The following is a 13,727-nucleotide window of genomic DNA, read 5'->3' as shown; positions in this document are numbered from 1 at the left end:
AAAAAAAAAAAAAAAAGCCAGGCACGGTGGCTCACGCCTGTAATCTCAGCACTTTGGGAGGCCGAGGCAGGCAGAACACCTGAGGTCAGGAGTTCAAAACCAGCTTGACCAACATGGAGAAACCCTGTCTCTACTAAAAATGCAAAATTAGCCGGGCGTGGTGGTGGATGCCTGTAATCCCAGCTACTTGGGAGACTGAGGCAGGAGAATCACTTGAACCCGGGAGGCAGAGGTTATGAGCTGAGATCGCACCATTGCACTCCAGCATGGGCAACAAGAGCATAACTCCATCTCAAAGAAAACAAAAAAGATCTTTAAGGATCTAGAAAAGGAGGGCCCCAAAACAAGAATTGGGTAGTGTTGGCTGGGTGCGGTGGCTCACTCCTGTAATCCCAGCACTTTAGGAGGCTGAGGCGGGCGGATCACCTGAGGTCGGGAGTTCGAGACCAGCCTGACCAACATGCAGAAACCCCATCTCTACTAAAATACAAAATTAGACGGGCATGGTGGCACATGCCTGTAATTCCAGCTACTCGGGAGGCTGAGGCAGGAGAATCGCTTGAACCCAGGAGGCGGAAGTTGCAGTGAGCGGAGATCGCGCCATTGTACTCCAGCCTGGGCAACAAGAGTGAAATTGTCTCTCAAAAAAGAAAAGATCTGGGTAGTGTTTGTCTAACATAACAGGAGAAAACGTTTCACAGGAATGAATATTTTACTCCACTGTGGAGTTAGTTTTACCAAAGCTTGGGTGTGAAATCTTCTGAAATTTTGATGTATAAATTGCAGCCAAGAACAGCCCATTCAGTCTTCTGAGAGAACTCTGGCATATTAGGACCCAGGCTGAGAGGCAAGCAGGAGGGGAAGAAAAAAAGAAAGGCCTATGGGCATTCTGGGTTTTTTTGTGCTGGGAGGATTGAGAGAAAAGAGATGTAAACATCAGGAACCTTTGCATAGGGTGTTTAGCCAGTTTGGGCAGCTCTCCAAGCTCTACAAATAGGGCACCACCAGGGAGTGTGGAGTTCTTCAGATCATCCATGGCCCCTTACTCTGAAAAGGAGGTGAAGGTGGTAGATCCCTGTACTGCTCAAGCCCATTTTTTTTTTTTTTTCTTTTTTTTTTTAGATGGAGTCTTGCTCTGTCGCCCAGGCTGGAGTGCAGTGGCACAATCTCGGCTCACTGCAACCTCTGCCTCCCGAATTCTAGTGATTCTCCTGCCTCAGCCTCCTGAGTGGCTGGGATTACAGGCGTGCGCCACCATGCCCAGCTAATTTTTGTATTTTTAGTAGAGATGGGGTTTCACCATGTTAGCCAGGCTGGTCTCGAACTCCTGACCTCACGAGGAATGATCCGCCCACCTCAGCCTCCCAAAGTGCTGGGATTACAGGTGTGAGCCACCATGCCCAGCCTCAAGCCCAAATTTTATGGTACCTCTCATACAGAGCTCTGGGGGGAATGAAATGAACTTGGTAAGATTCAAACAGATAGCTGTCTCAGCTCCATCACCCTCCCTCAAGAAGGAAGACACAGTAAAAGGCTATTTCTGTAGCGCACTTTATAGACCAAAGCTTAGACGAGGTGGAGGCTGAAGACCTGAAAAGCTGAGTCAGGGAAGACAGATTCCAGCCCTCTGTCAAGGCAAGCCTCTTTGAACACACTTTGGAACTTCCAAACACCCGTTCCCATTGTCATCCTCTTCTGGTCTAGAGAACTCAGCTCCTTCTGGGTCTCAGGGTTGGGGAGTACCTTTATCAGAAGGGAATGAAGGAAATCCCATCACCAGTTCCACCCCTCTAGGCCAGCTCAGTCTGTGGCCTCCATCTTGGTCCCCCGGGGCACCAGGAAGATGGTCCCATCGGCAGCCTGTTGCAGCGCGTACTCTTCAGGAGAGTAGCTGTTGCCTGATTCATCCCGAAGGTGCTGGAAAATGTCACGATACAGCTCTGTCAGCTGTTGGCGCATGACCTCCAGGGTCCGGTCTGCCTCCCCGCGGGCCCTGAGAAGCCGCTCGCGTTCACTGCTCAGCCGCTCCAGCTCCCGCTCCAGCTGCACGATGGTTTCCAGCTTCCTCTTGCGGCAGTTCTGGGCTGCCACCTTGTTTTTGCCCCGTCGTCGGATGTCCCGGACTAGCGCCAGCTGGCTCTCTGTCAGCGGGTACCTCGCCAATAGCTCATTAAAGTCATCTACCGGCAAGTTGACGATCTTGTCCGTAGGAAAAGGAATCTTCATGGCCAAGGCCCGACGTTCATCCCGACTCCCTGCCTCCCCCCGTGCAGTGGGCTTAGCCCGCACAGGGCCTGAGGAGGGCTCTAAGGCCAAGGGGGTCTCAGCAGCTGGCAAGGTATAGTTGGAGTGGGCCAAGGAGTTGGGCATGAGTGAGTAGGGGTACTCCACTGGGTACATCTCCACATACTCGCTGCGCCGCCGACCAGCCTCTGTCCCCTCCAGCTCAAGAGATTCAGCATCACTATAGTTGAGGGATAATCCTGAGTCGGATTCTGGGTCTTCTTGGGGCTTAGGTGGCCCCACTGGCAGCCCAATGTCCAGGAGAGCTAAGGGGTCTTGGAGTGGCTCACTGAGCAGGCCTGAGAGGCTCAGTGGCTTGGAGACTGGTATGGCCATGTTGCCATAGGAGTATGGGGCGTCTGGGACATGGGATGTGGATGCTGGGAGCTCATAAGGTGGTGGAGGAAGTGGGAAGCCAGCATCTGGGTGGATTGAGCAGGGGCAGTAAGTTGTGTGTGGTGGAGGTCCAAGGTATGAGGCTGGGGCTTGGGGCTCAAACGATGGCTCACTTGGAGCATTTAGACCCTGCAAGGAAAGACACAAAGAGATTTGGAGACAGTCTAAGGAAGAGAAACCAACACTCTCTCAGGACCAAGCTGGATTCTTCTGCAAGACCCAGTGAGATAGTAACAAGGAAACAAAGTTGCCATAATCATTGGAAGCTTCTTCCAAAGTTCTGATACAGTTGTTTCAAGAATAATACAGCTTAAGGCCAGGAGGGGTGGCTCACGCCTGTAATCCCAACACTATGGGAGGCCAAGGCGGCAGATCACCTGAGGTCAGGAGTTCGAGACCAGCCTGGACAACATGGTGAAACCCCATCTCTACTAAAACTACAAAAATTAGCCGGGCATGGTGGTGAACGCCTGTAATCCCAGCTACTTGGGAGGCTGAGGCAGGAGAACTGCTTGAACCGTGGAGGTGGAGGTTTAAATGAGCCAAGATGGTGCCACTATACTCCAGCCTAGGCGACAGAGCAAGACTCCATCTCAAAAAAAGAAAAAACCAAAAACGCAGCTTTAGCAAGGATGGAAGTCACTGAGGTTGGACTGCAGAAAAGTCTACCTAACACTGGAACAATTATGAACTCTCCTTGGAAAAGCTCTTACCCGGTTGAAATGGCTCATGTTTGTCCAGGTGTGGTGGCTCAGGCCTATAATCCCAGCATTTTGGGAGGTCAACGTGGGCAGATCACGAGGTCAGATCGAGCCCATCCTGGCTAACACGGTGAAACCCCCCGTCTCTACTAAAAAGACAAAAAATTAGCCGGGTGTGGTGGCGGGTGCCTGTAGTCCCAGCTACTCAGGAGGCTGAGGCAGGAGAATGACCTGGGAGGCAGAGCTGGCAGTGAGCCAAGATCATGCCACTGTACTCCAGCCTGGGCACCACAGCGAGACTCCATCTCAAAAAAAAAAAAAAAAAAAAAAAAAAGAAAATGGCTCATGGCTCATGTTCCTTTATTTCCTTCAGGAAGTCAAAGCCTTATTATTCAAGATGACCCCTCAGAACCCTTTCCTGCTGCAGTTATCTAGGGTCAAAGGGTCAAGTTCAGATCCTGGCCATGCCCCAGATGCCCAGCAGAGGGAGCTGCTGTGTGGGAAGAGGGCCTAGGGCAGATCCTGAGGGTGCTAGACATGGTAGCAGGGCAGTAAAAGGGGGCGGGCTGGGGGCTAAGAAGCACCTTGGGGAGCCAGCACAAACTCTGCCGTCTCCTCTTCAGTCCCTCTGTCCCTGCCCAGGTGCAGTGAGAAGTAGAGAACGTGCTAGAAACAAGGCCCCCAACCCACATCAGGGAGCCACCCTGCTCCAGCCCAGCTGGGGACAAAGGCATCATTGTTAAGCCAACAGACACCCCTTTGTCCAAGTAGCAGGAGGAGAGGACCCTGGCATAGTCCAACTCCCCTTCCTGAGGCCCCTGAACTGCTGCTCTGCTACCTGGAGTAAACGGACCCAGTTGCCAAGGGCAGGCAGAGGTAATGAGGGAAGAAGATGGCAGGATCAGAGAGCCAGGTCAGAAGAGAAGAAGGTGGCCGGGCACGGTGGCTCAACCCTGTAATCCCAGCACTTTGGGAGGCCGAGATGGGCGGATCACGAGGTCAGGAGATCGAGACCATCCTGGCTAACACGGTGAAACCCCCTCTCTACTAAAAAATACAAAAAACTAGCCGGGCGAGTTGGCGGGCACCTGTAGTCCCAGCTACTCGGGAGGCTGAGGCAGGAGAATGGCGTAAACCCGGGAGGCAGAGCTTGCAGTGAGCTGAGATCCGGCCACTGCACTCCAGCCTGGGCAACAGAGCCAGACTCCGTCTCAAAAAAAAAAAAAAGAAGAGAAGAAGGTGAGCAAGGGAAGGAGAGCAGGAGGTGGGATAGAGAGAGATGTGAGTCAAGTGGCTGCTGAGAGAGCATATACTCCTGATCAGGTCATTCCCTCCCCACCACTGCTCCTCCACTCCTCCTCCTCAATGTTCCTCAGTGTCTTCCATCCAGATCTTTCCCAGCTTTTCCTTTCCCAGTGCCTGGAGCATTACCAGCCCTGAGCCCTGCTTGTTCCCGCCCTCTGCCTCAGTCCAGGTCAACTCCCAGCTTCTCTCTTCTCTGACACACGCTCTCCCCACCCTATCCCGCCCTTACTCACCTGCAGCTCAGTGATGGACATGATCTCTTGCCAAGTCAGTTCCATCTCTCCTAGCTCTGAAGTGGACAGCTGTATCACCCTGTTCCTGCTCTGCTGGGGAGGACACGGGGACATCCTACTGGGCCAGAGTCTGCTCCAGGTTCCTGGAAAGCCCAGATGGCTCTAGAAACCTGTGTCAAAGGAAAAGAGGTGTTAGAGCTACACCTGCTAGGATCAGCAAGTTTGCACTACCTCCTTGGAGGGGATCCCTCCAGCTTCCCCTGAGGGAAGGAGAGACTGCCTCCTCCCCATCCTCACTCATGCTGGACTCATCAACCAATCCCTTAAGATGGAAAATCTTTTCCTGTGGTGTGATCTCCACCTCGCCAACTATGGCCACAGTCAGTTCCTTTGGTAGCACAGAAGGTCTTTACCTTTTTTCCAGGCAAAATGCCCACTCTTTCCCCTACTTTTTACTCCCCCAAACTGTTTTCTCAGCTAAGGGCAGAGTCAGATCTTCTGTTTTTCTGTTTTCATGTATTTTGTTTTTCATTTTCTAGGGCAACATCAGGGGTCACCCTGCTTTCCTCCTCAGTCCTCAGTTTTAAGTTCTCAGCCTTTTCTTTCCAAGATGATGACAGTATATGCTTCAGGATCCCCAAGAGCATGTTGTGGAAAGAGCCAAGCAGACAGCCCCTCCCCCTCTCCAAGATATGGCCCAGGCCTGGTGGCTGATAGCAGCTCTGCCCTCTCCTCCTATCCTGGCCCTGGGCTTCCCTGCCTGGGCCAGATAAGAGGTTTATCAGCTGCAGGCGGCAGAGGCACAGAAGGAATGGGCTCTGGAGACACTGGACCTCTGTCCTGTGTCCTCACAGTGTCATTTGGGCCATACCTTAAGCCATACAACCAGAAGTCTTTCCTCTTCTGAGGTAATACAACAACCTTAGTAAAGACTTAGTAAGCACTTGTTAAGAACTAAGCTTGATGTTGCAAGCTTAGTTTATAAGATTGGTTTTCACCAGGTGCAGTGGCTCAGGCCTGTAATCCCAGCACTTTGGGAGGCCAAGGCAGGCGATCACCTGAGGTCAGGAGTTCGAGACCAGCCTGGCCAACATGGTGAAACCCCATCTCTACTAAAAATACAAAAATTAGCTGGGTGTGGTGGGGTGGTACATGTCTGTAGTCCCAGCTACTCAGGAGGCTGAGGCAGGAGAATCACTTGAACCCAGGAGGTGGAGGTTGCAGTGAGCTGAGATCGCGCCATTGCACTCCAGTCGTGGTGACAAGTTTAATTGTTTTAAAAAAAAAAAAAAAAAAAAAAAAAGGCTGGTTTTCACAAAGATTCTAAAGGTACATCAGAAGCTGAGACTGAAGCTGATAAATAATAGCGGGATGAGGTCTAGAACCTGACTCCACTTGACTATAATTTCTTCTAGGCACCTTCCCTTCCTGCCACTGTATCTTCATACTCCAAACCTCTATTGGAAATCTACATTCATCAGTTCTTTCTGTGGAGTGTCAGTCTCTCTTTCTCCTTCTGGGCAATGTCTCTCTAGAGCCTTGAATACACACTGCCCTCCAGTCCCTTTTCTTTTGACCTGGGTTCTAGTTGCAGCTCTGCCACAAAGCAGCAGTGTGATGTTGAGCAAGCCATCTCACTTCTCTGGGCCTCTGTTTCCTCATTTGTAAAACCAGGGAGTTGGACAAATTGACCTTGGAGGTCCCTTTCTGCTTGGATAGCTTAGAATTCTCAGCAAACCCTCACCCATGTCCTTATCTTCTTCTCTCTGTCAGTCCCTCTCCTCATGCTACCTCCCTATTCCCTGACACCCACCCTCCTTGCATCTGTTTTCCCTGCCGTCAGCAAGAGACTCCAAGTAGATTTGGCAAGGTCTTCCTGATCTCTACGGTCAGACATTGTGTGTATGTGCACGCACACAGACATACCCTGCCATATTAGTAAAGGGAAGCAGGCTAGGATGAAGGAAACGTGGGAGAGGGGAAGCACTTTGGGAGGCCGAGGTGGGAGCATCGCTTGAGCCCAGGAGTTTGAGATCAGCCTGAGAAACATGGTAAAAACCCAGCTCCACTAAAAATGCAGAAATTAGCTAGGCATAGTGGTACACGTCTGCGGTCCCAGCTACTCAGGAGGCTGAGGTGGGAGGATCACTCGAACCTGAAAGGTCAAGGCTGCAGTGTGCCATGATTGTGCCACCACACTTGAGCCTGGGTGACAGAGCAAGACCCTGTCTCAAAAAAAAAAAAAGGGGGGGGGGGGGGGGCAGGTGTGGTGGCTCATACCTCTAATCCTAGCACTTTGGGAGGCTGAGGCAGGTGGATCACCTGAGGTCAGGAGTTTGAGACAAGCCTGGCCAACATGGTGAAACCCCCATCTCTACTAAAAATACAAATATTGGTCAGGCATGGTGGTGGGCATCTGTAAGCCCAGTTACTTGGGAGGCTGAGACAAGGAGAACTGCTTGAACACAGGAGGCGGAGGTTGCAGTGAGCTGAGATCACACCACTGCACTCCAGCCTGGGCAACATAGCGAGACTCTGTCTCAAAAAAAAAAGAAAAGAAAAAGAAGGACAGAGGATAGGATTGTATGATCTCAAATTGCATGACCTTAGACCACTCACCACAAGGATGGCCCATCACAGGAATTTAATTTGTTATCTTCTCTTTGACTTACGACAAAATTAGTAGGAGCTACAAATGATGCTTTTGAAAGAGTATCTCCCCTAGCCCTTGCCTCCATCCCCTTGTTTTATTGCCATCCCCAGAGATGGCAGTTGGTGTAGGCAACTCTGCCAGTGGGCAGAGTGGGTGGGCTGTTTATGTCTGTCCAGGATGCCATTTCAACACCGGAACCCCACCCTCCTCCACCCAGGTTCTGGCGGAAATTGCCCAAAGGCAAAGTGAATGGAGAAGGGGTTTAGGGGGCGGAGACAATGACTCTTGCCTCATAGTTCTTTACTCACCCCACCCCACCCCCGCATTTGTCTCTCCTTTTATCTTCTTGGATCTGACTCTAAGGTGCAGTACAAAGATCCTGCCCTAGGAGGCAGGAGACCTAGGTTCTCTGGCACTTGAGATACATGACCTTGCCAGGCGCCGTGGCTCACGCCTGTAATCCCAGTACTTTGGGAGGAGGTGGGAGGATTACCTGAGGTAGGGAGTTCAAGACCAGCCTGACCAACATGGATAAACCCTGTCTACTAAAAATACAAAATTAGCCGGGCATGGTGGTGTACGCCTGTAATCCCAGCTACTTGGGAGGCTGAGGCAGGAGAATCGCTTGAACCAGGGAGGCGAGGTTGTGGTGAACCGAGATCATGCCATTGCACTCCAGCCTGGCCAACAAGAGTGAAACTCTGAATCAAAAAAAAAAAAAAAAGATACATGACCTTGGCAAATTGCTTCTCATTCAGTCCCTTCCCTAAATGGAGACAGGACTAGAAACCAATTGCTGTGAAAGGCCATAGGTTGCATCTAGCTCAGGGAGTCACAAACTTCATTGTGTGCCACATTCACCTGGGCTACATGTAAAAACACAGATTCGGCCGGGCGCGGTGGCTCAAGCCTGTAATCCCAGCACTTTGGGAGGCCGAGACGGGCGGATCACGAGGTCAGGAGATCGAGACCATCCTGGCTAATACGGTGAAACCCTGTCTCTACTTAAAATACAAAAAACTAGCCGGGCGACGAGGCGGGCGCCTGTAGTCCCAGCTACTCGGGAGGCTGAGGCAGGAGAACGGCGTAAACCCGGGAGGCGGAGCTTGCAGTGAGCTGAGATCCGGCCACTGCACTCCAGCCTGGGTGGCAGAGCAAGACTCCGTCTCAAAAAAAAAACAAAACAAAACAAACAAACAAAAAAACACACAGATTCCTGAAAGCCACTTCAAATCTACTGAATTTAATTCATAGACCCAGGAATCAGCATTTTAAAGTGCCTCAGCGGCCGGGTGTGGTGGCTCACGCCTGTAATCTTAGCATTTTGGGAGGCCGAGGTGGGTGGATCGCCTGAGGTCAGGAATTTGAGACCAGCCTAGCCAACATGGCAAAATCTCATCTCTACTAAAAATACAAAAATTATCCAGGTCTGGTGGTGCACACCTGTAATCCCAGCTATTCAGGAGGCTGAAGCATGAGAATTGCTTAAACCCGCGAGGTAGAAGTTACGGTGAGCTGAGATCATGCCACTACACTCCAGCCTGGGCAACAGAGTAAGACTCTGTCTCAAAAAAAAAAAAAAAAAAAGGGAAGCAAGGACAGGCAGGAGTTTGGAGGGGAGAGAGTTGAGGAGAACCTCTGGGAGAACCTCTGGATCCATTCCAACCAGCTTTTGGGTGCAGTAGCAAGTTTGTACCAGGTGGCAGGTGGAGCAGGATGCTTTTCCCTAGACACTCAAGGATGGGTGGTGTTCTATACACCAGGCATAGGTCCCTCTGGGTCTCCAGAGCCTACCTTTCAGAGGACAGCAGAGCTGGCAGGCAGTGGGATAGATCAGGGAGATAGAATTGGATCAAATAGAACACCATAGAGGGTATAGAAACTGGGGAGATACTGGGAAAGTGAAGTGGGCTTCCCTGTGTTCCCTTTCTTTTACAATAAGAAGCTCCCACTTTACAGTTCAGCATTCATTTTGAAGTCACACAACCATCTTACTCCCACTGGGTTGTCTGTTCCTTCTCTTACTCCCCAACATTGTGGATTAGGTAGAAATGGGGTTGTCACCAGGGACTAAAGTCCATCCTCCTTACTCTTATCCTGGTGGTCCTACCCAGAAAGATTTTTATCACAATCCCTAAGTGCTCACAGAATGATATTGGAGATTCATGCTTAGGAATACAGAGTGAGGACCATTTGGAGAGGGATAATGGAGAGAGGAATACATTTGGCCTTGGCTGCTGCCTCAGGGCTCTTAACTTCCTTAACAAGGGGGAACAACGAGAGGGGCTTGCCTCAGGATCCCTTTTCGGAGGCTTCTTTGACCACCTCACCTCTCCATGTGTCAATAGGTGCAGTGAAAGGATGAGGAGGGATTAGTAAAACATGGGATATGGGTTGGCAGGTAAGCAACTTATTAGAAAGATTAGGGAGAACTCCCAAAGAGAGAGACGCACACAGAGGTGAGACAGAATGAAGGGGGAAAAAAAAGGAGGGAGAGAGATTTGAGTATAGTGAGCTCAGTGCCCTGGGGACATGCATGACTCAAACAAATGTGTGAGAACAAAGGAGAGGGGGACAAGTTTCTGCTATCCTGTCACTTCATCCTTGGACCCCAAACTCCAGTCCTTTGGTACCGCTGTCTAGTGGACCCCAGCCCCAACAGTTCTGATACCTCCTCTCTTCTCTTCCACTGCTTCCCAAGCCCCTATTTCCCAAGCAGCCAAGAGTTCCAGTTAGAAGCAACTATGCTGGGGTTGGGATGTCTCCCTTCTCCCTCCAGGTCCAGCTGATCTCTACTGCCCCTGGGCACAGAGAAGAGAAAAGGCAAGGGAGGCAAGAACCCAGAGGCGATCTCCCACCCAACCGCCCCACCCTGCAACGCTTCTCAGAGGTTCAGATATCCAGTGTTTCCAATTCCTCAGCTTTCCCCAAACCTTCTCAGCTGCCTAGACAGGGCAGAGTAATGGAATGGAGTTGGGGAAAGGGTAGTCTATTGGTTTCCCCAGGGTAGCCCACCAGTTGAAGGATTCCTCCTGACTACTCCCCAGTCCCTCAGCGGTGCCTTGCCTCGGGAGACCACTCTCTGGTCCCCATTCGCAGCCTCTATCCCAAGGATCCCAGAGCACCCAAGAAACCATTTAGGTCTTCTCCTAGAGGAGTTCCCAAATATATCAGATTCCTAAACCAGGGGCAATCTGAAAGTCTGAGGTCTCCTAAGAACATACTGAAAGTTGGTTATTTTGCCCCCCTCACCTCCTTCACCCTCCCCAGCCTGCCCCTTGGATACCACTGGAATCCTCCCCACCCACCCTGCCTTTCAGGCACCTGTGGCAGAGTCCCAGCGGAGTGAGGAAAGAGATGAGGCTCCCGGTGTTGTCTCTGGGGAGGCTGAGCCTGAGCTGACACTGCTGGACGAGGATCCCGGCTACCTTTGAGAATCTGCGAGGACCGCGCCCCGCCCCCGGGCCATTGCTGAACCTTGAGTGTGGAGGCTCAGGCTGGGCTGAGCACAGGAGCCCCAAGCAGGCGCACCAGCGTCTGAAACCCTCGGCCTGAGTTCTCAGTCCTTCCTGCAACCCTCCCCTTTCCCCGTGGCTGTCCTCTCCTCCTGCCCCTTTCGGCCAAGAGAGGAAACTTGAGCCTGATGTGGTTTCTGCCCACACCCCGCCCCCACCTTGCTCCTGGCCAGCGGGGGCACACATGGCTCCGAGCCTCTCACAGCCCTCCTTTTCAGCCCAGGAGTCCAGCCAGGTCTGTGTTTCTCCCATGCGTTTGATGAATTCCAACTTGATGGTCCCCTCGAACATGACCTTTAAACTTTATACAGGTTGTCGTCGCCTTGTGTCCCCACGGCTCTCCTAGGGATGGGGAAACTGAGTCATATCAAGGTGGAAGACAGCTGAAGGTAAGGACCAGGTGTCTAGCTTACCAGCTGTCTAGGCAGATGGACGTTTAGGGCATAGCCTTCATTTAAGGAAAACCTGGACTCTGGGAACAAGGGCAGGGGAACTATTTGGAGGAGGAGGGGCAGCTGGCTGCTTTGATGTGTCCTTTCACCTGTAGCCTTCTCCCCTCCCCCCTCAGCCTCAGATGTCCTAGGACAAAGGCCTCTTTCTTGGCCAGGTTTTTGTCACTGTGTGAGGGGAGTTAGGTGGGGGGCCGCCCAGCAAGGAGATTATTCACCTCCCTTAAAGGGGACCCCAGATGTCCTTTGTCCTCCTTTCTCTCAGGCAAAGCACCCCAGCCACATGGCACCCAACTCTGTTAGGCCAGTAAGTATCCTTATCTTTTTTTTTTTTTCCAGAAAGGAGTTCACTCTGTCTCCCAGGCTGGAGTGCAGTGGTGTGAACATGTTTCACTACAGTCTCAAACTCCCAGGCTTAAGCAATCCTCCCACCTCAGCCTCCCAAGTAGCTGGTTCGATAGGCCAGCGCCACCATGCCCAGCTAATTTTTTTTTTCTTTTTTTTTTTTTTTGTAGAAGTGGTGTCTCACTATATTGCCTTGGCTGATGTTGAATTCTTGGGCTCAAGCAATCCTCCCACTTTGGCCTCCCAAAGCGCTAGGATTACAGGCATGAGCCACCTCACGCAGCCCACTTATTCATCTTTTTGCCTCCAAGCTACACAACCAAAGCCCCAGGTCAAACCCATCTTTCTCCAGAGACTATGAGAAAAGAGCCTTTCTTCCTCCTAATTTGTAATGGCTTTCAGCTCTATATGTCTAGCTTCAATCCTGACATCTGCAGCTTACATTTTTTCTTCTTACGGTGTTCAAGTTAAATGAGAAACATCTGAAGACTGGGGAAGCAGATAGGTGCCACTCTGAGGCAGGACTGGCATTCAACAAGCATGCTCTGATGGAATTGCGTTTACAGTTAAAATAATGAAAATGTTCTGTCCTACATGATAAAGGGCAGCTGTTGTGAGCCCTCTAAGTGTCCCCCACGACTCCACCAGCAGCCTAGTTCTTCTCTAAGATCCCCAACAACGCAGCAACACAACCATGGAAGTAAAGAGGCAATGCTAGTACCATAAGGAGTCTCCTGTGCTGCCTGCTTGTGCTGGAATTGGCCAATGCCCATGCCAAACCTATGGTTAAATGCTTTGAATTCCATCCCTATTCCAGTAGATCATGACTGCACATGCATGATCAAGGTAGGACAGGAGGCAATCCAATGACTTCATTGCATGTTACATGTGGGTTCAGAATCTCTTGAGACTTGGGCATGAATCTGGGTCACATAGGTAGGCTCTCAGATATAATTCTCTCATTTGCATACTTATTTGGGCCACTTGGAGGGGATGAAGAATGGTAACAGTCACATTTGTGGCTGACTATATAATAATATCAGGTTACAGATAGTCAACAAACATTTATTGAATAAGAATTATCAGTTCAGTATACTGGTGTTGCATAGACAATTATGGATAACACAAGGCTCATCATTCATTCATTCAACAAATATTTATTGAGTGTCTACTATGTTTCACATCCCAGGAACACAAAGATGAGCAAGAGAGTCTGTATCTTCAGTCAAGTCTAGTCAGGGAATTACATTAATAAGGTGTATATAATAAAATAAAATAAAATAAAACAGGCCAGACACGGTGGCTCATGCCTATAATCCCAACACTTCGGGAGGCCAAGGCAGGCAGATCACCTGAGGTCAGGAGTTCAAGACCAGTCTAACCAACATAGTGAAACCCTGTCTCTACTACAAATACAAAAATTAGCCAGGTGTGGTAGCATGTGCCTGTAATTCCAGCTACTCAGGAGGCTGAGACAAGAGAATCGCTTGAACCCAGGAGGCAGAGGTTGCAGTGAGCTGAGATCATGCCACTGCACTACAACCTGGGTGACAGAGTGAGACTCTAGCTAAAAAAAANTGTAATCCCAACACTTTGGGAAGATGAAGCAGGCGGATCACCTGAGGTCGGGAGTTCAAGACCAGCCTGACCAACATGGAGAAACCCTGTCTCTACTACAAATACAAAATTAGCCAGGTGTGGTAGCATGTGCCTGTAATTCCAGCTACTCAGGAGGCTGAGACAAGAGAATCGCTTGAACCCAGGAGGCAGAGGTTGCAGTGAGCTGAGATCATGCCACTGCACTACAACCTGGGTGACAGAGTGAGACTCTAGCTAAAAAAAAAAAA

General features: G+C 50.6%; 1 protein-coding gene across 3 annotated transcripts; it reads right to left on the bottom strand.

Moving 5' to 3' along the window:
* Positions 1 to 1,533: 1,533 nt before the first annotated feature.
* NFE2 (nuclear factor, erythroid 2) lies at positions 1,534 to 11,211 on the bottom strand. Of its 3 annotated transcripts, none has more exons than XM_017850940.1 (3): positions 10,896 to 11,211; positions 4,919 to 5,088; positions 1,534 to 2,808 (listed from the first exon to the last, which is right to left on the bottom strand). In XM_017850940.1, the coding sequence occupies exons 2-3, from the start codon at positions 5,030 to 5,032 to the stop codon at positions 1,801 to 1,803; spliced, it is 1,122 nt and encodes a 373-aa protein (XP_017706429.1). In that variant the 5' UTR covers positions 5,033 to 5,088; positions 10,896 to 11,211; the 3' UTR covers positions 1,534 to 1,800. The 3 variants fall into 3 exon arrangements, with proteins under 3 accessions (XP_017706429.1, XP_017706431.1, XP_017706430.1); XM_017850942.1 differs by lacking the exon at positions 10,896 to 11,211 and adding an exon at positions 7,538 to 7,759; XM_017850941.1 differs by lacking the exon at positions 10,896 to 11,211 and adding an exon at positions 5,332 to 5,559.
* Between the last annotated feature and the right edge of the window lie 2,516 nt (positions 11,212 to 13,727).

The sequence above is a fragment of the Rhinopithecus bieti genome, unplaced genomic scaffold, assembly GCF_001698545.2.
Source record: "Rhinopithecus bieti isolate Rb0 unplaced genomic scaffold, ASM169854v2 scaffold_33474, whole genome shotgun sequence".
Lineage (NCBI taxonomy): Eukaryota > Metazoa > Chordata > Mammalia > Primates > Cercopithecidae > Rhinopithecus > Rhinopithecus bieti.
This window is presented reverse-complemented; position numbering and strand designations above follow the sequence as displayed.